General features: G+C 42.8%; 1 protein-coding gene across 1 annotated transcript in view; it reads right to left on the minus strand.

Annotated features, from left to right (window-relative positions):
- Window positions 1–27912, minus strand: part of LOC109913360 (neutrophil cytosol factor 2-like) — an 83613-nt gene that overhangs the window by 20211 nt on the left and 35490 nt on the right. The window contains exons 3-7 of the mRNA XM_048613335.1: window positions 24316–24423; window positions 23817–23876; window positions 15535–15557; window positions 7528–7666; window positions 5579–5635 (exon numbers count right to left, since the gene is read on the minus strand). Coding sequence (XP_048469292.1) covers window positions 5579–5635; window positions 7528–7666; window positions 15535–15557; window positions 23817–23876; window positions 24316–24423 — 387 coding nt within the window. The remainder of the gene's footprint in view (window positions 1–5578; window positions 5636–7527; window positions 7667–15534; window positions 15558–23816; window positions 23877–24315; window positions 24424–27912) is intronic.

Genomic DNA, 27912 nt, shown 5'->3' on the forward strand with positions numbered 1-27912 from the left:
CCCTCTCGGAACTTGGCCTCGGTCATGAACCCTCTCTCGTTACTCTTTCCAAACCTGTTTCCCCTCAGAGAATCTTCCCCTAGTCCTGTTCCATATGCAGGACTCTCTCCAATCCTGTTCCCCTCTTCCTGCACACACCTAGTCCTGTGCCTCACTAAAACAAAGAACTGCAGATGCTGGAGATCTGAAATGAAAACAGAAATTTCTGGGACCTTGGATAGTGAGGAGGCAGGAAGTAAATGAGCAAATATTTTACTTTATATGATTGCGTGGGAAGGTGCCGTAGGGGTGTGAGAGATGTTGGGAATGGAGGAAGAGAGGACCAGAGTGTCTCAGAGGGAATGGCCCCTGCAGAATGCTGACAAGGGAGGGGAGGGGAATGTGTGGCCGCTAATAGCATCCTGTTAGAGGTGACAGAAACAGCAGCTTACAATCTGTTGGATATGGATTTTGGTGGAGTAGTAAGTGAGGACCAGGGGGACCTTATCACTGTTGTGTTGGGAAGTGGGGGGATGGGATGGGAAGGGAAGGGTAGGGATGAGGGCAGAAGTGCAGGCGATGGATGAAACATGGCTAAGGACCCTGTTGACCACAGTAGCAGTGAATCCTCACTTGTGGAAAAAGACGGAGATTTCCGAGGCCCTCGTGCGGAAAGTGGCATTGTCAGAATAGATGTGACGGAGATGGAGAAACTAGGAGCATAAGATGGAGTCTGTACAGGAAACAGGGTGTGAGGACGCACCTTCGAGGTAGGTGGGAGTCAGTGATGGATATCGGTGGCTAGACTATCCCCAGAAATGGAAGCAGTGATGTTCAGGAAGGGAGGGAGGAGTCAGAGATGGATCAGGTGAAGTTTTGATTTGATTTGATTTGATTTATTATTGTCACATCTACCCGTGTACAGTGAAAAGGTTGTTTTGCATGCAGTACAGGCAGATCATACCATAAAAAGATCATAGGGTGATTGAACAGAGTGAGGAATACAAAGTTACAGTTGCAAAGAAGGTGCACAAAATGCAAGACCAAAATTAGATTTAAAATTTGAGAAGTTCATTCAGAAGTCTAACAATAGTGGGGAAGAATCTGTTCGTGAACCTGTTGGTATGTGTATTTTAGCTTTTGTATCTTCTGCCTGATGAAAGAGGTTGGAAGAGATTATAACTGATGTGGGAGGGGCCTTTCTGAGACAGCGAGAAGTGTAGATGGAGTCAGTGAATGGAAGGTTGGCTTGAATGATGGACTGGGCTGTGTTCACAACTCTCTGTAGTTTCTTACAGTCCAGGGCAGTGCATTTGCTGTAACAAATGATGCATCCAGATATAGAATGCTTTCTATGGTGCATCTGTAAATGTTAGTGACAGTCCTATGGACATGCTGAATTTCCTAAGCCTGCCTGAGAAAGAAGAGGCGTTGTTGTGCTTTCTTGATGATTGCATCAACGTGGGTGGTCCAGGACAAATTGTTGGTGATTGTCACTCCTAGGAACTTGACGCTCTCGACCATCTCTACCTCAGCTCCATAGATATAGATTGGGGCGTGCCCTCCACCTTGCTTCCTGAAGTCAATGACCGGCTCTTTCATTTTACTGATGTTGAGGGAGAGATTGTTACCTTTACACCATACCACCAAGCACTCTATCTCTTTCCTGTATTCTGTCTCATCATCATTGTTTGATACAACGGTGGTGTCATCAGCAAACTTCAGATGGAGTTTGGATGAAATCTGGCCACACAGTCATGAGTGTACAGTCAGTATAGTAAGGGGCTGAATACACATCCTTATGGGCGCCAGTGTTGAGGATTATTGTGGAGAAGGTGCTGTTGCCTATTCTCACTGATTGTGGTCTATGGATCAGGAAATCAAGAATCTAGTTGGAGATGGCAGAGCAAAGACCCAGCTCTTGGAGTTTGGAGATTAATTTGGTTGGGATTATGGTGTTCAAGATGGAGCTGTTGAGGAAAGGATGAAAACTGGAAATGAAATAGATACATTTTTCCAGTTCTTAACGAGAGAGGGAAGCAGCCCCAATTATGTCATCGATGTACCAGGGGAAGAAAGAGATGTGGGGAGGGAGTCGAGTAGGATTTGAACAAGGAATGTTCCACATACTCCACAAAGATACAGGCATAACTGGGGCTCATGCCGGTACCCAGTGTCAAACACAAAATTTGACTTTTTTCTCCTGCTACCTGCCCATTCCCCCCACCCCTGATCGCCCATCAGCACTCTGCCCAGTCCTGGCCCCCTCTTAGCACACTCCCAGTCCTGTCACCTTGTGCATACTCTCCACAGTCCTGTTCCCCATCACAGCACACCCATCAGTCCTGTTCCCCTTCATGGCACTCCTCCTAGCCCAGCTCACCTTTGGCACACTCGCCTTCTGATACTCCATCCCACTGCTCTCTCCAGTCCTGTCTCCCTGTGTGCACACTCCTCAGCCCTGTTCCCTTCTGTGCACTCTTACCAGTCCTCTTCCCTTCCCAGCATGCTTCCCAGAGCTGTGAAACCTTCCAACCCTCTCCCCAGTTCTGTTCTCAGTTTTGGCACTCTGTCCTGTCTTGTGCCCATTCTCGGCAATCTCCCCATTTCTCTTGGCCTGCTGTCCAATCCTGTTCCCCATCTCGTCACTCTCCCAGTCCTGTTCCCTTTCTTAATACTCTCTGCAGCCCTGTTCCCCCTTCCCACACAACTCACAGTCCTCTTTCCTCCTTCCTGTACTCTTCCCAGAACTGCCCTCTCTTGCTCACTCCTCAGTTCCTTCGCCTTCTCCCCAGGGACTGATGCCTCTCTTTGCATTCTCCCCGGTACTGTTCCCTCCTCCCACTCACTCACCCATCTTCTTTTACCTTCCTACTGTCCCCCGCCACAACCACCCCCACCCCCAAGCCCAGTCCTCTTCCCCTTCTCATTACACTCCCTAATCCCGTTCGCCCATCCCACAAATTTCCAATCCTGTTCCCTGATACCTGCCCTCACCCCACTTCCAATCACCTGGACAATCTATCCAGTCTTGTTCCTCCTACCTGCTCACAGCCACAAAACCGATCTCCCTCTAGACACTCTCCTGAGCACTGTTTGCCCCTCTCGGCACTTACTCTATCCTGTGGACCTTCTCAGTTCTCTTCTCATTCCCATTCACCATCTCAGTAATTGCCCCAGTCCTGCTCCCCATCCTGGCCCTCTCTCCGTTCCTGCTCCCCCTCCCGGCCCTCTCTCCGTTCCTGCTCCCCCTCCCGGCCCTCTCTCCGTTCCTGCTCCCCCTCCCGGCCCTCTCTCCGTTCCTGCTCCTCCTCCCGGCCCTCTCCCCGGTCCTGCTCCCCCTCTCGCCCTCTCCCCAGTGCTGTTCCTTATCCACCTCTTGGAACTTTCCCAAGTTTTGCTCCCATTTCATGCCCACTCAGCACTCTCCCAAGTCCTGTAACCTCTTCCTACCCTCTCTTCATACATGTTCCACCTTCCCACTCACTCCCCACTCCTGTTGTCCCTTACTATCCCATCTTCAGTCCTGTTCCCTCTCTTGTCGCCCTGCCCTGTCCTGTTGCCCCTTCATGCTTATTCCCCAGTTTTGCTCCCCCTTCGTATGCTCTCTTGAGTCTGATACCCCCTCTTGGCATTCTCCCCTACCTGGTTCCTCCTCTCTGGACTCTCCCAGTTCCTGCTTCCCTCTTGGCATGCTCTTCATTCCTGTTCTCTATCTCAGCATTCTCTCCTAACCTGGTCCCACTCTTGATTCAGTCCCCAGTCCTGCTCTCCTCTCAGTACTCTGCCCAATCCTGCTATCGGTTCCTACTCTCATCATACTCTACAGTTCTGTTCACCCAAACAGAACACTCCCCTAGTCCTACTCCCTCTTTCTGAACACTCCAAGTTCTGTTTCCATCTCTCACCATTACCCCCATCCTGTTCTCCTCCACTCTCTTCCCAGGCCCTGTTCCCTATCTCAGCAATTACCCCAATCCGGTTCTCCCTCTCAGCCCAACCCCTAATCCTGTTCCTCCTCTTAGCACTCTTTCCAAACTTATTCCCTCTCTCAGCACACTCCCCAGTCCTGTTATCCCTTACCCCTCTCGGGACTCTCCACAGTCTTTTCCCTGTTTTCATCATTTGCCCCTGTTATATTCCTTTTCTCAGTACCCTCACTAGTCCAGTTTCCTCTCTCGGCATCCCCCAGTCTTGTTCATCCTCACAAAGCCCTGCCCAATTCAGTTTCCCATCTTCTCAGTCTCCCTGGTACCCCTGACAACAAGGTGTAGAGCTGGATGAACACAGCAGGCCAAGCAGCATCAGAGGAGCAGGAAAGCTGACATTGCTAGACCCGAAACGTCAGCTTTCTTGCTCCTCCGATGCTGCTTGGCCTGCTGTGTTCATCCAGCTCTACACCTTGTTGTCTCAGATTCTCCAGCATCGGCAGTTCCTACTATCCCTGGTAGTCACTTGGGTCACTTCCCAGTACTGTTCCCTCACACAGAATCTCACTCTTCATCCTATTCTCCATCTCACACACTCTCCAATTCTGTTCCCTCTCTTGGCAATCTCCTCTGTCCTGTTTTCCATTCTCTGTCCTTTGCACAGTCCTGTTCTTGATCCCAGTCTTGGCACTTTCTACAGTTCAAGTCCTGCTCCCGCTCTCCACACTCTCCCCAGACCTGTTCCCACTTCCAGACCTCTCCCCATACGTGTTTCACATTCCCACTCACTTCCTGGTCCTGTCATTGTGATTGACATCACAGCAATAGGTCCTTCGGCCCTTCGTGGCCATGACAAACAAACCACCTAACTGTTCAAATCTCAGTTTCCACCTCTTCGCCCATAGCCTTGGCATCACAAGCAGCATCCAGTTATTCCTTGTATGTTCTGAGGGTTTTGACCTCTCGGCCCTCTCCCCGGTCCTGCTCCCTCTCTTGACACTCTTCCCAGTCCTGTCGAATCTCTTGGCCCTCGCCCTAGTCCTGGTTCATGTTCGCGCATATTGCCTAGTACTATTCCCCTTCCTGTCCTCTGCCCAAACATGTTCCACTTTCCTGCTCATTCCCCATTCCTGTCAATTGTTGGACAAACCCATCCGGTCACTAATGTCCTTTATAGAAAGGAATTGCCATCCTTACCGTTCTGGTCTACATGTGACTCCAGACCCACAGTAATGTGTTCGACTCTTACCTGCCTCTGGGATGGGAATTAAATGCTAGACTGGCCAGGGATGCCCTCATCCCATGAACGAATAAAAACTTTGAGTAGATTACAAATCATGACCATAGTGTGTTAGAGGGACCCTGTAGCAGGAGATGTCTAGTGCCAAGCTCGCAACGTATAGATTCCAGTGAGATTGTTGAAATTGTGTAACTGACCTTGCAAATCCTGGACTACTTTCCTAATCCTCATGAACGAGAATGAAAATTATCTTTTTAGTTTTCTGGCCCTGTTGAATAAACTTGGTGCAGAATCTAGAATTTGGTTTAACCCACAGAAACATAATCAGCTCAGGACCCTGTAGAATTACGTATAAAATAATTCTAGCCATTCCTTTGGAGAAATGGCATTCATATAACCTCGGTCAATATGGGAAGTAAATCCTCCTTACCTTGTTTCCTCTGTTTCTAGCCCACACTTCCAGGTATGTAGTTGGAATTAACCCTTTCTGAAAGAACGAAGAGATTAGTAATCAGTCAGAGAAAACTGAGCAATATGATTATGAATACACCCAGTGCTCACTCTCTTATTAACACAGTCACAGTGTGCAGGATTTATCAATCAACCTTCATGGCACCCAATCAAATTCACTGACCTGCCAAATCCACATGCAAGAAGAGATATGTTGCTCCATCAGACGGGTCATTACTGCCTCCAACTCTCTTGACCTCAATAGTCAGAAAACCCAAATAGACCCCAGAAGAAATAATGTAAAAACACATATAATGGATAAGCATGCTGGAAAATTCCTTTCCATGGATCACATTGGTATGCTCCCTTTCATTCCTCATATTACTTCACTGTTGACAGTAATGAGCAGCTAGTAACTGGAGCTGGGTAATAACTCCACATTGTCATATCAGTGCTTGCTAATCTAGGTTCTCAAAGCTGAGCTTCTTTAGTACCTCATTACCATCAGGATTCAACATAGAAATTCAGATCATATCGAATGAAGATCATGTAGATAGACAGTGGGGTGTTTTTTGCTTTCTGTTGGATTCTCCTCACAATAAAGCACAGGCCTTCATTAGTGTTGTTACAGCATCAATGCTTCTGTTAACTTTCTCTCTAGCACACATACACAACCATCAGTTCAGAATCCAGCATAGGATTCGCTAAACCTTTACCCCAGCACAGGTCATTGTGACCCCATCACAGACCCCTGAACCCTGACTCCAGCCTTGAGCCCCATGACATTTTATCATCATGACCCCAACGCCCAGCATAGCTCAGCCACCTGACCCCAGCAGAGCCGTGACTCCAATAGACTACCTGATCTTAGCGCTGACCTCCTGACCCCTGGGCAGTCATGATCCCTGACCACTGATACCAGCACAGCTCCAACCTCTGATCCTGAGCACAACTCCTGACTTCTCATCCTCGGCCAGTCCCACGACCACTGCACTGTCTTGCTCCATGATCCCAGTACAGACCCCAGTGCTGTGACCAGACTGATTCCTGGGATGACAGGACTGACATACGAAGAAAGACTGGATCGACTGGGCTTGTACTCATTGGAATTTGGAAGAATGAGGGGGATCTCAAGGAAATATGTAAAATCCTTATAGGACTGGGCAGGCTAGATGCAGAAAGAATGTTCCCAATGTTGGGGAAGTCCAGAACTAAGGGATGCAGTCTAAGAACAAGGGGTAAGCCATTCAGGACTGAGATGAGGAAGAATTTCTTCAGTCAGTTGTGAACCTGTGGAATTCTCTCCCACAGAAAGCTGCAGGGGCTCATTTTGTTACATATATTAAAGAGGGAGCTGGACGTGGCCCTTGTGGCTAAAGGGATCAAGGGGTATGGAGAGAAAGTGGGACTGGGATACTGAAACTGCATGATCAGCCATGACCATATTGAATGGTGGTGCAGGCACGAAGGGCTGAATGGCCTACAGCACCTATTTTCTACGTTTCTATGCCCCCATGACCTTGCGTCCCAGCACAGTCCAACCTAACCTTTAAGCCTGTACAGTTCCCATTCCCAACAAGACACAGCCCCAAACTCAATCACAGTTTTGTACCCTGACCCTAGCAAAGCACCACTCCAATCCCAGCACAGTTCTGAATCCTGATCCGAGCACAACCTCATCCCCTAACCCCACACATCTGGACCACAACCCTCCAAACACTTTTCTCGACATTAAGTCTAAAAAGAAGTGTTTCTGAATCAGTATGTTCCAGCTCATTAATGTGCATAATGAAGACTCCACCAGTATCCACATAGAATCACAGGACTACAACTCAATTGAAATGTGTGAACGAGCTGGTATTGATGAAATGGGCAGTGTCAATATGAATGTACGAGTACAAGGAAAGAAATTCAAACAGCAGTTCCCACCTTATTGTCCGCAATAACAGTTGACCATCCGTCTTCTCCATTCTCCAAGACAAAGACAATGCTCCCAGCTTTCGCTTCAACCTCACTTGCTGTTTTCGGGACAAAGTTGAACAGCACCTGGTGATACCCTCTTGTTCCTCTGAGGACAGACAACAGAATACATTACCTAAGGACTACTGATAGCAATAGTTGTCATTCTCAACTCTGACAGAAGGTTCAGTCTCACTCCAGAAAGACTTGAACATAAAAATTAGACGCAAGAGTCAGACATTGCATTCCCAGAACAAACATTTACCTCAATTCCACTGATGCAGACTATTACAACATGCCTTAATTCCCTAGTTTATGGAAATCCATCACCAAGGATATATGAGCAGGGCCTTTCAACTAAATCATGTCTGACTTTCTACCTCAAGTCTATTTCCCTGCATGATCCTCATATTCCTGATATTTTTAGTATCTAGAAATCTATCAATCTCTGACAGGTAGAAAACAAAAAAAAACACAACTCTCTCAGTGATGAAATTCTTCCTCCTCTCAGTCCTAAATGTCCTACTTCTTATTCTGAAACAATGTCTGCTTGTTGTAAACCTATCAGCCCGTGGAAACATTTTTCATGCATCTACCCTTTCATTTCCTTTGAGAACATTGTTTGTTCCAATTAGACTAGCTATCATTCTTTAAAACTCTAGAAATTTCATACCCGATTTCCTCAATTTTTCTTCATAGGACAGCGTGCTCCTCCCAGAAATCAGGCACTACATCTACAGCAAGTACTTTGCATGTACGATGGTTCCTTAAGGCCTCAAAGCAAGTGGATAAAGTGGTTAAGAATGCATATGATATACTTGCCTTTATTAGCTGGGCATAGAGTTCAAGTGCACAGAGGTTATGCTGGAGCTATATAAAATGTTGGTTAGGTCACAGCTACAATATCCTGTGCAATTCTGAAATCCACATTTTCGGAGAGATGTGATAGCACTGGATAGGGTACAGAGGAAATTTACCAGGATGTTTCCTGGGCTGAAGAGCTTTAATTATAAAAAGAGAGAGATTGGACAGAGAAGGGTTGCTTTTCTTAGAGCAGAGGAGGTTGAGAAGGAACTTGATTGAGACATCTCTAGTTATGAGGAGCTTAGATAGAGTATATAGGAAGAAACATTTCCCTTCTTGGGGGGGATCAATGACCAGGCAGCATAGAATTAAGGTAAGGGGTAGAAGGTTTAGAGGAGATGTGAGGAAAATCATTTTGACTCAAAGGGTAGTGGGAATCTGGAACTCACTGCCTGTATGAGCAGTACAGCAGAAGCCCTAATAACATTTAAAAAGCATTTAGGTAATCACTTGTGATGCCAAGACATACAACACTAGGGGCCAAATGACTAGCACAGACAAGATGGGCTGAACGGCCTTTTGCTGTGTGTAGATCTCAATGACTCTATGGCCATGTGGTTGATAGTGCGGAAATAGGTCTTAGATTACAGAAGGATGTAAACAGATTTACAGGTGGGCAGATCGGTGGCAAGTGGAATTTAACACTAATAAGTGTGAGGTGATGCAATTCGGAAGATGTAGCAAGACAAGGAAGTACTCAATGAATGGCAGGACCCTAAGAGGCTCAGAGATGCAGCGGGATCTTGGGATGCTTGTCCACAGATGCCTGAAGGTGGCAGGACAAAGTAACAAGGTAGTTAAAAAGGCATACAAAACACTTGCCTTTATTAGTCATAGCATAGATTATAACAGTTGGGACATTATTTGGAGCTGTACAGGACCTCGGTTAGGCTACAGCTGGAGTACTGTGTGCAGTTCCACACTATGGGAAGGATGTAATTGCACTGGAGAGGGTGTAGAGGAGTTTCACTGGAATGGAGCTGTTTAGCTATTAAGAGAAGCTGTATAAGCTCTGATTGATTTCTTTAGAGCATAGAAAACTTATAGTGAACCTGATTGAATCGTCTAAGATTCTGAGGGGCACGGACAGGATAGATAGGAAACAACTGTTCCTATTAATTGAATGGTTAATAAGAAACGTGTGTAGTTTTAATGTGAAATACCAGAGCTTTAGAAGGAATTTAAGGAAAAATAGGCGGAAATCTGGAATGCAATACCCGATAGGGTAGTTCAGGTAAGAAACCACACAACCTTTAAAAGTATGTGGATGAGTGCTTGAAATGTCATAATATTCCAGGCTCTGGGTCAACTGTTGGAAAGTAGGATTAGTGTAGATTTAGAGTAGATTTTTATTGGTGCAAACACAACGGGCAGAAGCCCCATTTTGTACTGTATGATTCCATTCAAAGATTTTCATGGGGATTCCATCACCTTCATTTGTGTGATGGGTTTCACCATTTGCATGGCATTGGCAATTTTCAGAAAATAAAATTGAAACGCTCTCATCAACAAAAGATTTCTTGATTGAAAATGTCTTCAAAATGCTCTCTCCAATTTTCTTGATAAGATCTCCTCCATTCTTAGGCCTCAAAAGGAGCTGGTCTTTGAGTACTTGGGCATAAGTGGTCTCTGTGAAGTAGTCATGGGTATCATTCACGTCAGCAAGATGTTGAATTGCCTTGGCCTTGACCATTCACCACCTGTTCTTCATGTCACAGGGTTCTCCTTTGCACCTCTGTCTCTGTTTTTTTGCTCAGCCTGCTTCTTTTGCTTTACGTTTGGGTCATGCTGCCAGGCAAAGAAAGTCTTGAGCTGGTGACCTATCAGTCCATTGATACCGTGATGATTTTCACCAAATTACTCTTGATGTTTGCTGATCGAAATTCAAGTGCCTGTTCTTTTGTTCTTGATTGAAATTTGGAAATTGGTCTCTTTTGATTGGATCCTTCAGAGCTTCAACATTAATTTTTCATGGACATGTATCCTCTTCCCTTTGCCAGTAGGGACCAACTTTGATGGATAGATTGAACAAATAAGTAAGTGGTAGATCTAGCAATACCAGTCCAATCATTGCTCTGGTGGTGTGGACATCTTTGTAATTCAGGACATGGATGATGTAACTGGATGCCATCATGACATTTGGCATTTGTTCTTCTGATAGAACATGGTACTATAGATGGTGAGTCTATCTTTTGTGGTAAGGAGAAGAAGGCCACAGGGTTGACATTTCCAATTCCTTCCTTTTCAATGATTCCATCCTAGAGAATGTAATCTTTCAAATTTGGCATTGAAGTCTCCAAAATAATAAGCCTGTCCTCCTTTGCAATCCCAGAGAGAGCTTGGTCACGTTTGGCAAGGAAATCTTTCTTTGGTTTTGTTACTAGTGTCTAGAGTTGGAACACAGGAATTGACCATGGAGGTGTGACTCCTTGCCAGTTTCAGACAAAGTCTTTTGAGGTGCTTATTGGTTCCAACAGAAACTGATGAAATTGGTTGACAAGTACTTCCTCTGGTGGAGAGAGTCCAGAACATGGGAGAATGGGCTTAAAATTAAATCTAGGCTTTCTAGGAGTGAAATCAGAAGACACAACACAAAAGAGGTCGTGGAAATCTAGAAAACTCTCCTTCAAAATTAAGGGCTATTGCACCTTTCAAAATTGAGGTGAATACATTTTTGCTGCGTAAATATCGAGGGTCACAGAACCAAAATGGAGTTGGGGTGCAGGTCAACCATGATCTATTTGAATAGGAGAACAGGTGTCAGAGGCTGGAAGGCCTCTGCATTCCTAATGCTCCAATTGTGTTATGGACCAGATCAGATCCCCTTAAAATATATTCAGAAGATAGCCCAAACTCCAACATTTTCCTATTTTAAAGGCAAGTGCCAGGCATTGTGTTCTGGATGCAATTCAATTGTTTAAACTACCAGTCCTGAAGGAAAACATATTATTTATACACTATAGTTAAAATACAACAAAAGAAAGAAGAAATTGGAATAACGTAACACTACTAGAAAACTTAATAGAATAATAGATTATTTAACTAATAACAGTAACTATTCCAATGTAGTAACATCCTATAAACATACCCTTGGCAAAAGCAAATTCAATAAAATAGATTGTCTCATATGCAATTTTCTAGCCCAGGAAGATAAACATTAAGAGAAAAGTCAGAGGGAAAGTAGCAAGAAGAGATGTACTGCAGCTTCCAAACCCACCTTCAAGACCCGCAGCAACTGTTACCAAAAGACTAAAACTAAAAATCATTGCTCTGGGGGAGCTTGACCACACCCACCCAGGCTGCTTCTATTGTTCCAACTTTAAAAAAAAACCAAGGCCTCACAAGCTGTTTACTTTATTGGAGTCCAGTAAATGGGTGTGGCCAAGCTCCCACAGAACCAGGATTTTTAGTTTCTTAGTTTTTCAGTAGCAGTTGTTGTTGGGTCTGTTACTGCAGTACATCTCTCCCTGCTACACTCTCCGAGTTCTTTTGATGGTTTTCCTCTTGGGTTGCTGGAGTTGCATGAGACACAATCTGTTTTCTGAATTTGCCTTTTGACAAGGATGTGTTTATGGGACGTTGCTATATTGGAACAATTAATTAGTATTAGTTACTGAATCTATTATTCTGTTAAGGTTTCCAATAGAGTTACAGCTAAGCCAATTCTTTATTAATTCTTTTGTTGTATTTTAACTATAGTGCATGTATAAATTGTATTTTGCTTAATGTTGAGTAGTTTGATCAATTGAATTGCATCTGGAATGCAACACCTTACATTTACTTTTAACATAAAAAAAGGGTCTAGGCTACCTTCTTAATATATTTTGAGGGAGTGTTGTCTGGTCCATAACACATTCTATCAAAGAATTGAGAGGGTAAAAAACACCTTCGTGATGGTGTGGAACTTTGATCAGAAGCTCACCTAATGACCAACAGCTTGATTCAGCCACACCAGACAGGGCAGAAGATGGAGCTGGAATTAGTGACAGGGACCCAACATTTACTTGGAGAAAATTTCTCCTTATCCAATACTGATGTCTGCCAACTGTAATAAACATATATACTATATAGAGAGGATGGTTAGTTCAGTTAACTGGATGGCTGGTTTGCAATGCAAAGTGATGCTAGCCGTTAAGAAGGATTTGTTCTGTGCTGTTTCGCTTGCAGAGGTGCAGCCAGTGTTGCCAGAATGTTTGCTTCAGAAGCAATGGATAAACAGTTTTGATCTCCCTGAGCGTTTCTTTTTAAATTAGACAAAAGAAGCATGAGTGGGTAGAGTCAGGCTCACTCAGACTCAGGCTTTTAGTTTTGCTTTTCAGTTGAAGTTGAAGTTGGGAATTTTTTGCTGTTGAAGCTGATAGATATAGCTCCCTCCCTGCTGTAGGAAAAGCTTGAGTTCTTCTCTGCTGTTAAATTGTTTATTTTAGTGTTTCTTTCTCCTGGACTGGTGATCACATGTGAGAAAATCTGTTTTACTGAATTTGCCTTTGCCATGGGTGTATTTGTGGGATGCTGCTATATTGGAACAGTTGGTAGCTAAATAATATATTATTTTGTTAAATATTTCAATAGAGTTGAAGTTATGCCAATTCTTCCTTATTGGTTGAATTTTAACTGTAGTGTAAGAATAAAGTGAGTTTTGCTTAAAGCCTAGCAGTTTTATCAACTGAATCACATCTGGAACATAGCACCTTAGTTCTCTAGGATTTGAGAAATGGTAATGGATATTGTTGAAAAACAGGTTAAAACTTTGTTCCTTTGCCTTTAGATAAGATAAAAGTTAGGGTATAGGTCATCTCCTTGATATATTTTGAAGGTGTTTGGTCTGGTCCAAAACACCAACAGTGTGGGTTCAATTCCCATACCAGCTGAGGTTACCATCAAGCTCTCTCCTTCTCAACTTCTCCCTTCACCTGAGGCGTGGGGACCCTCAGGTTAAACCACCATCAGTCATCTGTCTCTAATGAGAGAGCAGCCCTATTGTCAGGGACAGAAGTTATGGAGAAGATGTGAGGAAAATCTTTTTCACCCAGAAGGTGAAGAATCTGGAACTGACTCCCTGCAAGGGTGGTAGAGGTAGAAAATATCATACCATTAATATTTAAGTGTGCATTTGCAACATCAAAGCATACAAGGCTATGGGTGAAGTACTAGAAAATCGTATTAGAAATAGTTAGGTGGTTGTTGGTGACCAGAGCCAATGTGACAGACCAAAGGACCTTTTTTTGTGCAGTAAGTTCTATGAAAGCTTTTTTTTTGAAAAAATGGTCAGATTGTCTTTTGGAACAGTAATTACAAAATTACTTAACAGAAATGCGTAATTTTCAAGAAAATATGCAGTTCAGTCAAATGCCTGACAAGATGTCTGTGAAATTAATCGATTAACTACATTGCTGAGTTTATAACAGACAGGGAAAACAGACCAGCAATTATTACTATAGTTTTAGACTTCAGTTCCTGAGGATCAAGTTTTAAGTTCAGGAGAACAGTCTCCCTAGCAGAAGAGTTTTACTTTGTGAAGTCTCCAGACTGTGAGGGCTTGTAAAGAGGTTTTCAAGTTGTCAAAACTGAAAGAGTTTAGGCCAGCAGGCCTGAAAATAAGTCATAAAATTGCCTCAATAGTCCAAAATGAGATCTGGAAATAGTTAAATGAGAAATTAAAGAATTGAGTTCAAAGTGATATTTCTCTAAGATTTGAAAAATTGGAACGGATATTGTTGGAAAACAGGTTAAAACTTTGTTCTTCTGCCATTTCCACTAACTCCAGTGGGATGCCATCACCTAACACGGAGTCATAGGATCATATAACACAAGAGAGGCCTCTAGGCCCATCGAATCTGTGCTGAACTGTCTACACAAATCCTACTTTCCAGCACTTAGCCCATAGTGTTAAATATTATTACATTTCAACATCTTTCCTTCCCTCTCGCTATCAGCATTCTGCAAGGGACTGTCACCTCTTCAACACCTGAATCCACTTCTCATCATATCTCATACTTCTTCACTCCCCCTTGTCATCTTGAAATCACAGATGGTTTAACACTTAGCCATTCATCTTCTCCCTCCTCGCTGTCCAAGGCTCCAAACACACCTTCCAGGTGAAGCAGCACTTTACATGTACTCCTTTCAATCTGGTCTACTGTCTTGTTGCTCACAATGCAGTCTCGTTATAGTGGCGAGACCATACGTAGGCTTAGTCACTACTTTGTGGAACACCTCTTCGCTGTCTGTAGGAATAACTTGCCACTTCAATAAATAACTTGCTGTCATGCCAACACTTCTGTCCAGCCCTGCTGGAGTGTTCCAACAAAGCACAAAACAAACTTGAGGTACACTTAAGCACTTTACAGCCTTGAGGTCTCAACATTGAATTCCTTAACATTTAGAAACTGATCACATTATCTTTCATATTATTGGAGATAGAATAAAGAAATATAGATGCTGGCTATCTAAAACAAAAACAGAAATTGCTGGAGAAACTCAGCAAGCCTGGCAGCATCTATGGGGAGAAGGCAGTAACGTTTCAAGATTCTTCATCAGAACTAACGGCAGCTAGGCAAAAATGGTATTTATGCTTAAGACTGGGGGATGGGAGAGATGAGCAGATAGGCTGAGACAGAGCCCAGAGAAAGAATATGAAAAGGGTATTACTGACAAGGGAATTATTGACAGTAAGCCAGGACAGAAGAGAAGCTGAATAAGTGATAATGAGAGGCAAGACTAGGAAACAATTGGAGGGGTTGGCTATGCTGAAAGCAACCCTTGTCATGACAGGACCAGGTGTGGGTGGTGAGTAAAAAATATGGGAGGACATAATCAGACCTAAAGTTATTGAACTTGATGTTGAGTCATAGAGGCTGCAGGGTCTGTAAGGAGAAAATGAGATGCTGTCCTTCAAAATTGTACTGAGGCAGGCCCTCAGTCCAATTTGGCAAGTGAGGAATGGGAACTTTGGCAACGGGAATTTGGCAAGTGAGGAATGGGAACTCGACAAGTGAGGAATGGAAACATGACGAGTAAGGTTCAGAAACACAGTGAGTAAAGTTTGGGGACAAAGTGAGTAAGGTACAGGAACCCAGTGTGTATGTATATAGAAAACTGACTTGTACTTACCGGACAAATTGCTCCCCCAGTTTCTGTAAAATAAAGTACAGACAGTACTTCAGGCTGTTATTCAGTTTAAGTTCTCAAACCATTCAAGCACATGGTCTAAATCTGTGGGGTTTTTTCAGATAATCATTTTGAAAGCTTCCAAATGGTGTTGCTTTACTTTTTCTCTCTGTGTTGGGTTTCACTCCAATTATTGGCTTGTTGAATGTTCCGAGAGAGAATCCCAGTCTGTAAGAAGTGGGTGAATAATTCTGGAAGTCTGCGGAGGCTGTTTTCATTTCCCAGTGACTTTGGAAATCAAGCAAGATAATCAGTCCTATGTACCTATAATGCAACCCATCATCCAAGCATTTCATGAAGGTCTGGTATTCATCACTGAAACAATTATCAATCTGACAAGTTAAGATTCCTTTCCTTTTTTAACTTATACCTTAACTGTGTGTATTCGTCTATCGATGTAAGAGTGAGGTTTATGATCAAAGGAGATTGGGCTTATATTGTAGATTAGATTTTTATAATTGTAATTAGACTTTCTTGTTGTTTATCTGTATCCTGCTGAAGTTACATCATTTATTTTAAATTGTTAATTTTTGTTTAAGTTATAAACCTGGGTGTCCAATATCCACTAATTGTAAAGTCTGGTAAGGAACAATTGAGTAAATTTGAAGATCATTAAGTGTTTTAATTTCACAATGTTGAGAATCTAGTTACTTGGCTGGCTATCCCTGTGTCGTAAAAATAGCACAAGATGTGTGTGGAGTAGGGAACATATACTGGCCAGGTGGAAGGAGTGTTGATCAATGGAAGTGCTAGCACAGTGGTGATGTCACTGGCCTATGTGATTGCTCTGGAAGCAGGTCTTCAAGCTCACTACAGCATCTGGTGGAATTTAAATTCAGTTAATAAAATCTGGAATTAAAAGCTTGTTTCAGTAACGATGACCATGAAATTTACAATTCTCATGAAAACCCAGCTGATTCACTAATACTTAACCTGATCTGATCTGTGACTTCAGACCCACAACAACGTGATTGACTTTTAACTGTCCTCTGAAAAAGCTGACTAAGCCCCTTAGATGTTTCAAACTGCTACAAAGTCTAATAGGAACGCAATAGATCAGACATCACCCAACATCAATCTAAACACCAGAAATGACAATGAAAAATACAGCCCTGTCAATCCGACAAAGTCTTTCTTACTAACATCTGGAAGTTAGTACCAAAATTGGTAAAGCTATCGCACAGACTAATCAAGCAATAGTCATACTCACGGAATCATAGCTTATTGACAATGGCCCAGTCATCACCATCACTGAACCTGGGCATGTCCTATCCCACCAGCTAGACAGGCCCAGCACAGGTGGCAGAATCAGGAGAGATTTGTCCTGGGAGTCTTCAATACTGAAGCCTCATGGCTTCAGGATAAATATGGCTGGTGAAACCTTCTGCTAATTACCATGTCCCACACCCACTCAGCTGATGAATCAGTACTCCTCCATGTTGAACACCACTTTGTGGAAGTGGCCAGGGTGCAGAATGCACTCTGGGTGGGGGACTTCAATGTCTATCACTAAAAGTGGCTCAGCAGCACAATTACAGACTGAACTGATCGAGTCCTAAAGGACTTGGCTGCTAGACTGGGGCTGCAGCAGGTAGCGAGGAAACCAACAAGAAGGAGAAACAGATTTGACCTCGTCATCAATCTGCATATTGCAGAAGTGTCTGTCCATGACAGTATTGGGAAGAGTGACCACCACATTGTCCTGTGGAGACAAAGTCCCATCTTCACAGAGGACACCATCGTGTTATGTGGAACCACAAATGTGTTAAATAGGAGAAGCCAAACAGACTTAGCAACTCAAGTCTAGACATCCATTACGTGCTGTCGACCATCAACAATAGCTTAAGTATATTCAACCATAATCTGTAACTTCATGGCCCAGCATATCCGGTAGCCTTACCACAGTTCAAAAGTGAACAAGCACAGGAAAACACGTCCTGAGGAGCAGCACCAGGTATACCTAAAAATTGGGTATCAAGCTACAACATAGGGCTAAAGGACCAAATGCAGGTAAATAGGATTAGTTTAGTTTGCTATTTGTTGGTTGGCACAGACATGGTGGGCCAAAGGGCCTGTTTCAATGCTGTGTGACTCTACTTGAATGCCACACAGCAGCAGCTACCTATGATAAACAGGGCTAAATGATCCCAGGCCAATGGATAGATTTGAGCTCTGCACTGCTGCCACATCATGTTGTGAACGGTGAAGGAAAACAATACAACTCACTGCAGGAAGAGGCTCCACAAATATGCCCATCATGATTCACTTTATGTGATATCAACAAAACGGATAGGTTGTTGGCTCTGGATACGACAAAGGTTATGGGTCCTGGTAACATTCTGACAATAGTCTTCAGAATTTGCTGCGTCCCTAGCCCAGTATTCCATTGCAGCTACAACACTGACGTTTACTCAATAATGTGGAAATTTGCCAGATACATCCAGTCCACAATAAACAGGGCAAATCTTATCAAGCCAATTACCACCCGACCAGTCTGTGTATATGTGGTGCATGCGCGGGGTATGGGTGTGCACGCGTTTTTGTGTCTACTCAATGGAGTGTGTGTGTGTAAAAGTGAGTGAGTTTGTAAGGTTATATGATGACAGTCAATAATTGTTTACCTGCTGTGAGAGTTTAACAAAATTAATATTTATTAGAAGTATTTAAGTACAGAAAACTTGTCTGTGCTTACTGCTAACCTGAGTTTAAAAGACAGGCAAATCAGGGAATTCAGCATCTTTTAAAAAATCTTTCATAGACTCATAGAATCCCTACAGTGTGAAAACAGGCCCTTCGGCCCAACAAGTCCACACCGAACCCCAGAGCATCCCACCCAGACCCATCCCCCTATAACCCACCTAATCTACACCTCCCTGAACACTACAGGCAATTTAGCATGGTCAATCTAACCGAGCCTGCACATCTTTGGCCTGTGGGGGGAAACTGGAGCATCCGGAGGAAACCCACACAGACACGGGGAGAACGTGCAAACTCCAAACAGACAGTCACCCGACTGGAATCGAATGCTAACCACTGAGCCACCGTGCATCCCAATTTAGGGGTGATCATTTAGGACTGAGACAAGTAGAAGTTACTTCGCTTCACTTAAACAGTTACGCATTATAGGAGCCCAGAAGGTTGTGGTTGCCTCATCGCTGAATATATAAAATTGAGATAGACAGGTTTTTGTTCTATCAGGAAATCCAGCAAAAAGAGGAATATGCAGGATTGTGGATTTGAAGCCCAAGATCAGCCACTGACAGCTTATCCCTGCATTTTTTTCCTTTGTGTTTTTGTATTCTGCTATTCCTACGTACACTTCCACTAAGCCCCATCTTTTCTTGCTTAACTTGTTGCATTCCCACCTTCTTTTGCATCACACCATCACCCGTTAACATAATCTCTCCTGCTTTCCATGTTCCACAGATGTTCCCTTTTATTCTGAAATCCACAGCTCACCAGGCAAACCTCAACTTTTCCCTGATTCTGTATTTGCTTCAAAGTTCCAGCATCTTCCAAAAGACAGTCAATCTAAAAAATTAAAGCTGGCTCTCCTCCAGTGGATGTGCCTGATTTCTTGTTTATTATCCAAGCTAATCATTATTGTGAATTACTTATTTAGCATATAACTCTGATAACTCAGTATGAGCCCTAATAGTTTTATTTCAATGAAGAACAGAAAGAGCGCAGATAGACATCAGTTGAGACTGTCAAAGTAATTTAGAGCATTTTTTTAGTTTCAAAAATCTACCTTACTCATAAAAATATCTTTTACACGTATACATAGTCACTGAAGTAGTTCAATTCTGTACAAGAGCATATGAAGAAAACAAACAGACATTGAAGTTTGAATCTATCCAACAAACAGACCAAAGGCATCTCTTACTTGTCCAAGATTATATTTATATATGATTGAGGTACCAAGAAGGTCCAATAACTGAACAGACTCCATTTAAATTTTATAATTGCTCTGGGAATACAGGGCATAATTTCCAGCATGTTACCCCAGTAAGGTGTGATAAGTGTCTTTCATGACTTCTCAGATACCAAAGCACGTGCAAGTCCACATTCAGCAAGATTGAGATAATATCCAGGTTTGAGCTGATACGTGGCAAGTAACATTTGTGCCTTGCAAATATCAGGCAATGACCATTTTCAACAAGTGATAACCAAACCATCTCCCCTTGATATTCAGTGGCAGTACCATCATTGAGTTCCCACTAACAACATTATGGGGATGACCAGTGACTAAAAACTGAACTGGACTAGCCAGATACAGTGACTACAAGAGCAGGTCAGGAATTCTGCAGCAAATCATTCACTTTCTGACTCCCCAAAGCCTATCCAGTATGTTCAAGACATAAGTCAGGAGTGTGATGGAATACTCCCCACTGGCCTGGATGAGCGCAGCTATAACACTCAAGAAGCTTGACACCACCCAGCATCACATCCATCACTTTTAGCAACCACTCCCTCCATGACCAACATCTGGAAAGCCTTTTGGCATCCAGGTGAGCTTCTTGCGCCAGTGCATAGATAGTTCTACTGGAGATGGGGCAGTGCTAGATCTATTCTTACAGAATTAATCAAACACTTTGAGGACACTGACCATACCTCTGTATATTTCAAAGTAATTATGTAATAGGAAAAGAATAGTGCAGAAACATATGTCTAAATTGAGGGAAGGCCAATTTCAATATCGTTATACAAGATCCGGCAAATACAGACTAGGAGCAGCTACTTGCAGGTCAGTCTACATTTGGAAGGTGGGAGTCTTTTAAAAGGAGAAGTGAGGATTCAGGGCCAGCACGTTCCTCTAAGATTGAAGGACAAGTATAGCAAAAACAGGGATCCCTGGATATGAAGTGATATCGAGAGTTTGATAAAGAAAATGAAGGAAGCATACGTTTGATACGGAGCATTAAAAACAAAATGGGGCCTTCAAAAATAAAAAATAAAATTAAGAAACAAAGAGGGGCCACAAAATATCATTGGCAGGTAGGATTAAGGAAAACTCCAGGCATTTTGTTAATATATTAAGAGTAATAGGATTACCGGGGAAAGAATGGGGCCTATCAGAGGTTAAAGAGGTGATCAGCGCATGGAGCCAGAGGACATGGGTGAAGTCTTAAATGAATATTTCTCATCTGTATTCACAAAGGACAAACACATTATAGCTGGAGATTTCAGGTGGGATTTTGAGTTTCTACACCATGTTAAGATTAATAAGGAGGGGGTATTAGATGCTTTCACAGGTATAAAGGTGCCTACATCACCAGGACCAGATGAGAAGTATCCCAGGCTGCTATGGGAGGCAAGGGAGAAAATTGCTGGGGCCTTGGCTGAGATATTTAATACTTCACTGACCACAGGTGATGCATCAGACGACTAGAGGATAGTGAATGTGGTTCCCTTGTTCAAAAATATCATGAACAATAAGGGATCCAGCACTGATCCCTGTGGTACACCAGGCTCCAGTCAGACAAACAGCCTTCTACCACCACCTTGCCACTAAGCCAATTTTGGATCCAACTTGCCAAGTTACCCTGGATCCTTTTTCAGTTTTCCACGTGGGACCTTGTCAAAGATCTTGGCTGAAATCCATATAAACTACAACCACTGCCCTCCCTCATCTACCTACTAGGTCATTCCCTCAAATAATTCAACCAGTTTTGTTAGGCATCTTCCTCTCTAAACTTTCTTGTTCACTATTTTCTCCAACAGTTTCCCTACCACTGATGTTAGATTCAGGGGTCTATATTCCCCTGATCTATCTCTACCACCCTTCTTGTAAAGTGGAATCACATTAGCTGTCCTCCAGTCCTCTGGCACCTTTCCTGTGGCCAGAAATAATTTAAAAATTTGGGACAGGGCCCAAGTCTCCCACTGCAGCCTGGGAGACAACTCATCTGGACCTGGGTACTTGTCCACTTTTAAATCTGTCAAAATCTCCAATACCACTTCATTTCTTATGCTCTGATATATTATACCTTTCAATAAAGTCACCTCTCCTAAACTCTAATGAGTAACAAATGAAACCTCGTCTTGTAAAATAATCTCTCCATACCCAGAATCACCTCAGTGAACCTCCTCTTGACTGCCTCCAAATCTAATACATCTCTCCGAGATAATGGGACTAAAACGGTTCACAGAATTCCAGCTGTAGTCTATCCAGTATCTTATATAGTTTCACTTAGTCTTCCCTATTTTTACACCCCATTCCGTTTGAAGTAAAGGCCAAATTCCATGTGCCTTCCCTAACAGCTGCTGAACTTGGATGCGAGCTTTTGTGAATCATGCACTAGGGTCCCAAATCTCTCTGTTCTGCAGTTTTTTTTCCTGTCTTGGCCCAATTTAAATAATATTCAGCTATTCTATTCCTCCTGCCAAAGTATATAACCTCATACTTCCCCTCATTACATAGAGTCAGAGAGATATACAGCATGGAAACAGACCCTTCGGTCCAACTTGTCCATGCTAACCACATAAATCTAGTCCCATTTGCCAGCATGTGGCCCATATCCCTCTAAAGTCTTCCTACTCATACACCCGGAAATAGCAAGAGTCCTGATGAAAGGTGTAAACCTGAAATGTCAACTTTCCTGCTCCTCTGATGTTGTCTGACCTGCTGTGCTCCTCCAGCTCCACACTGTATTCATATATCCATCCAGATGCCTTTTAATGTTGGAATTGTACCAGCCTCCACCACTTCCTCTGGCAGCTCATTCCATACATGTACCACCCTCTGCATGAAAATGTTGCCCCTTATGTCCCTTTTAAATCTCATCTTAAACCTATGCCTTCTAGTTTTAGACTCTCTCGCCCCAGAGAAAAGACATTGCCTATTTACCCTATCCATACACCTCATGATTTTATAAACCTCTATAAGGTCACCCCTCAGCCTCCAACGCTCCAGGGAAAATAGCCACAACCTATTCAGCCTCTCCCTATAGCTCAAACGCTCCAACCCTGGCAACATCCTCATAAATCTTTTCTGTATGCTTTCTAGTTTCACAACATCCTTCACGTAGCAGAGAGACCAGAAATGCACGCAATACTCCAAAAGTGGCCAAATCAATGTCCTGTACAGCCACAACATGACCTTCCAACTCCTATACTCAATGCACTGACTAATAAATGCAAGCATACCAAACGCCTTTTTCACAATCCTATCTACCTGCGATTTTACTTTTAAGGAACTCTGAACTTGCATGCCAAGGTCTCTTTGTTCAGCAACACTCCCCAGGACCATACTATTAAGTGTGTAAGTCCTGCCCTGATTTGCCTTTCCAAAATGCAGCACCTCACATTTATCTAAATTAAACTCCATCTGCTACTCCTCGGCCCATTAGTCCATCTGACCAAGATCCCGTTGTACTCTCAGGTAACCTTCTTCGCTATCCACTACACCACTAATTTTAGTGTCATCTGCAAACTTACCAACCATACTTTCTATGTTCACATTCAAATCATTTATATAAATGACAAAAAGCAGTGGCCCCAATACTGAGACAACAAGGTGCAGGGCTGGATGAACACAGCAGGCCAAGCAGCATCATAGGAGCAGGAAGGCTGACGTTTCGGCCCCAATACTGATCCTTGTAGCACACTGCTGGTCACAGACCTCCAGTTTGAAAAGCAACCCTCCACCACCACCCTCTGTCTTCTACCTTTGAGCCAGTTCCGTATCCAAATGGCTACTTCTGCCTGTATTGCATGTGATCTAACCTTGCTAACCATCTACCATGAGGGACATTGTTGAACGCCTTACTGAAGACCATATAGATCACATCCAATGCTCTGCCCTCATCACATTACATCTGCCACATCTTTGCCTCTTTACTTAACCTGTTTATATCCCTCCATAGATTTCTTGAGTGATCCTCACTACTTGCCTTCTCACTCATTTTTTTGTCATCCACAAACTTAAATGAATTACAATAAATATACCTATTAATACTTACAGGCAGTGAGTTACAGATTCATTTCCTCACAGTCCCTCTAAATCTCCTGCCTCTTACCTTAAATCCATGTCTCCTGGGAGGGGACGGGGGTAATTGATCCCTCCACTGAGGGGAAATGTTCCATCTTTGTCCATCCCAGTTTCCTGCACCCTCCTCTTTCATCCATCTCTCTTCACGGTGCGCAACCATTCCCCATCCCTCCCTCTCCTATCTCCACTTTCTCTCTTCCCCTCCCCACCCCAGTTGTTCAGACAGACATACCGATGGGCAAAGTGGCTTGAATCCTGCGAAGCTGTCATTTGGATCAATGGATGAGACCACCTGGCAACAGAGTGAAGAGGGTTCTTGTGTTAGTGAGCTGGAAAATGGACCATTTGTCCTTTCACTTCCAAGCAGGACAAGGATTGGATCTCTGGGTACAGATTCAACCCCTCCCCTCTCCTTTCCTTTCCGAGTGAGGTGCACACCTCCTCTGAACCCATTCAAGGTCAGAGGATTTTGGAATGAGAACTGACCTGGGAGCATCCCAGAACAGACCAAATAAGGGAGATACACAAGAAGTGGGAAAATAGAGAGGATATTAATTATACAAATATCACTCAACATAATAATTCAATGTGAACAGGAGAAAAAAGGTAATTTACATCTGATAACAAGCACTAATTTTCATTTCCATATGCTTTTCAGTTAAAAAGGCCTGATTTTCTCAGACAGCACCAGTACAACACGGACTAAACACCAGACATGATTCCAGCTTTACCTTAGGTGTTCCCAGGAAATCTTTCAAGTTCAGCTCATCTACCTCATGCTTGCGAGGTCTGAACACAATCCCTTCAGGCACATCAATTGGTTCAAAGGTTTTACTGCTCTGAAAGAAAAGAACAATGCAGCAAAGTTAAATAGGGTATGTAAGTGAGCCAGCAAGGATTCAGCATGAGTTGGCGAGACTGCATTAACAGCATGTGGGGGTGTTAACATGGGTCTTGCCATGGAAAACGAGTATTGGTTCAGAATATAATGTTATGTTTTATTCAAGCTCTATGTTTTTGTTCAATCTTTCCTCGAGTTCTCTCCCCTCCTTCAGACTGCAATATTCCACACTGTCTTCCCATTTATCCAACTACTTCCTTGAATTCAATGGATTGTTCAGACAATCAATAACTTATCTTAATTCGCTGGTTGTACTGGGATGGTTCACATCCTTACTCATATCATTACTTTTAGGGTTAAACTGAAATATAAATATACAAACAAACAGTAAACTGCAAGTCTTATGGTTTCTTGCTTAAATATCTTCACTGAGTCATTACAACATAGGTGGAGACCATCAGCTCATTGAGAACATGCCAATCCATTACAGAGCAACCCAATCATGGTCATTCAGGTCATTACCACTTTCAGCCCACTGTAATTCTTCCCACGTTCTCCCTTGAATATCTTGCCCAAATCCTCAAACCTGTCTCCCCTAATCCTTGCCCCATCAGCAACTGGGAATCGTTTTGGATTGGATACTTCCAATAAATCCACTGTGATCTTATACACCTTTATCAAGTCTGCCTGCAATCTGGTTTGTTCCAAGAACAACAACTCCAGCTTCTCTAACCTGACCTTGTAACATTCCCAAACCCTGGAACCATTTTGGTAAGTCTCCTCTGTACCCTCTCAAAGACACTCACACTATTCTCAAAGTGTGATAACCAATAATACATACAAAGTTCTGGTTGTGGCCTAACCAAAGCTAGAAAGAGATTCAGCGTAATCTCCCTGCCTTTGGATTCACTGCCTCTATCTGTGAAAACAAGACCCCAAATTCTTTCTTAAACAATACGTTACATGAACAATGAACAAGAGTAGGCTGCTCGACCAATCAAGACTGCTCCACCATTCAAGAAGAACATGCCTGATCTGATTTTAACTTCAACTCTACATTCCTGCAAATCCTCGATAATCTTTCATCCCTTGGTAATCAAGAATCTACCTACCTCTGCCTTAAAATATTTAATGATTCTACAGGTTAGAATGTAAAACTAAAACACAAAGGATTAGGGATGGTGTACTGACATGGATAGAGAACTGATAGGAAACAAAGAGTAGGGGCGTTTTCTAAGTGGCATCTAGTAACCAGTAGGGTACTGAAGGGAACAATGTTTGGACCATAGCTATTCACAATATACATTAATGGTTCAGATGAGGGACAAAATGTATTATATCCAGGTTTACAGATAACACAAAGCTGGGTGGAAGGGTGAGCTGCAAGGAAGATGCAGAGATGTTTCAGTGTGATTTGGGAAAATGGGGTGAGTGGACAAATGCATGGCAGATGAAGTATAATATGGATAAATGTAATGGTATCCACTTTGCTGGCAAAAACAGGGAGGCAGATTATTATCTCAATAGTGACAGATTGGGAAAGGGAGAGGTGAGATGATGCTTGGATGCTCTCCTACACCAGTCACTGAAAGTAAGCATGTTTTGATGCAGCAGGCAGTGAAGTAAGCAAATGGTATGTTGGCCTTCATAGCGAGATGATTCAAGTACAGGAGCAGAGATGCCATGCTGCAATTGTACAGGGCCTTGTAAGACCACACCTGGAGTAGTGGTCTTCTTGTCTGAAGAACATCATTCTGGCTGTGGATGGAGTGCAATGAAAGTTTACCAGACTGATTCCTGGGATGGTAGGACCAATGTATGATGAGAGACTGAATTAGTTTGGACTATATTCACTGCACTTTAGAAGAGGAGGGATCTTATAGAAATATATAAAACTCTAACAGGACTAGACAGGGTAACTGAAGGAAGAATGTTCCTGATGACTGTGGAGTTTAGAACTAGGCGTCACTGTTTAAAGATAAAGGGTAGGCCATTTAGGTCTGGAATCAAAAGAAATTTCTTCACGTAGACAGCCTGTAGAATTCTGTCACAGAAAGCTGTTGAGGCCAAAATACTGAACAGTTTTCAAGAATGAGTTAGTTATAATTCTTGGTGCTAAAGGAATCAAAAGGTACGGGGAAAAAGTGGGAGCAAGGTACTGAGTTGGATGATCATACATGATCAAATTGAATGGCAGAACAGGTTCAAAGGTCAGAATTGCCTACTCCTCCTCTTACTTTCTATATTTCTATCTTTCTACATCTCAAGCTTCTGCAGTCTCTCATCATTAAGAAAGTATGCTTTTTCTAAAAAAAAATTATGCCAGAAAATCAATTTCACACTTTTCCATATTGTACTCCATTTGCTAGATCTTTACCCACTCACTTAGGATATATATATCCCTTTGTATACCTCTTAAGTCCTCATCAAAGCTCACTTTCCTACCTACCTTTGTGTCATCAACAAATTTAGCCACCATACCTTTGCTCCCTTCATCCAAATCATTTATGTAAATTGTAAAGAGTTGAGGCTCCAGCACTGGCCCCCGTCTGAAAAAGACCCATTTTACAAACCCTCTGCTTCCTATTACCCTGGCAATCTGCACATGTTGGAAGTATGTTTTTGTTACTAGTCAGACAATGCGAACTGCTTATCAAAGTAAAGACATACTGGCACTGGAGTCAGTCCAGAGAAGATTCACGTAGCTGATACCAGTATGGAAGAATGGTCTTATAAGAAGAGGTTGAGTAGATTGACCTGTACCTGTTGGAATATAGAAGAATGAGAGGCAACCTTATTGAAATATACAAGATTATTAGGAGATTTAACAGGGTAGATGCAGAAAAGTTGATCCTTCTTGAGCAAGGCTCTATGACCAGAGGGAATTATTTCAAAATAAAGTGTCGTACATTTACAACAGGGATGAGGAGGAATGTCTTCTCTGAGGGTAGTGAATCTGTGGAATTCTTTACTGCAGAAGCCTGTTGGCTGCGTTGTTAAGTATACTGAAGGCTGCAATAGACAGATTTTTAATCGGAAAGGGAAGCAAGGGTTTGGGGAAAAGACAAGAAAGTGGAGTTTCAGATTATCAATTCAATCACAATCTCATTAAATGATGGAGTGGATTTGATGGGCTGAAAAGGACTACTTCTTCTCCTATGTCATGGTGTCTTAACTCTAAGATTATCCCAATCAATATTTTGATACAAGATCTCTCGTAAAATTTCCCAATATCACCACACCGTAGTTCTTGCACATCTCTGATTTTTGCAGATTTTATCCTCTCTCTCTGTCTACACATTTGTAAATCCACATAAGTAAACAAATATTACCTGCCACAGGCAGATGTGGCTTTTGGATAATTCCGGCATGTTCATTCGGAAAGGACCCACAAAAAGAAATTCAGATGGCTTACCACTGTTAATAAAGAATGACATCAGTGCAGTCATGAAAGTAGATCTTAAATAGAAGAACAAAATCTAGAATC

The sequence above is a fragment of the Rhincodon typus genome, chromosome 28, assembly GCF_021869965.1.
Source record: "Rhincodon typus isolate 14 chromosome 28, sRhiTyp1.1, whole genome shotgun sequence".
Lineage (NCBI taxonomy): Eukaryota > Metazoa > Chordata > Chondrichthyes > Orectolobiformes > Rhincodontidae > Rhincodon > Rhincodon typus.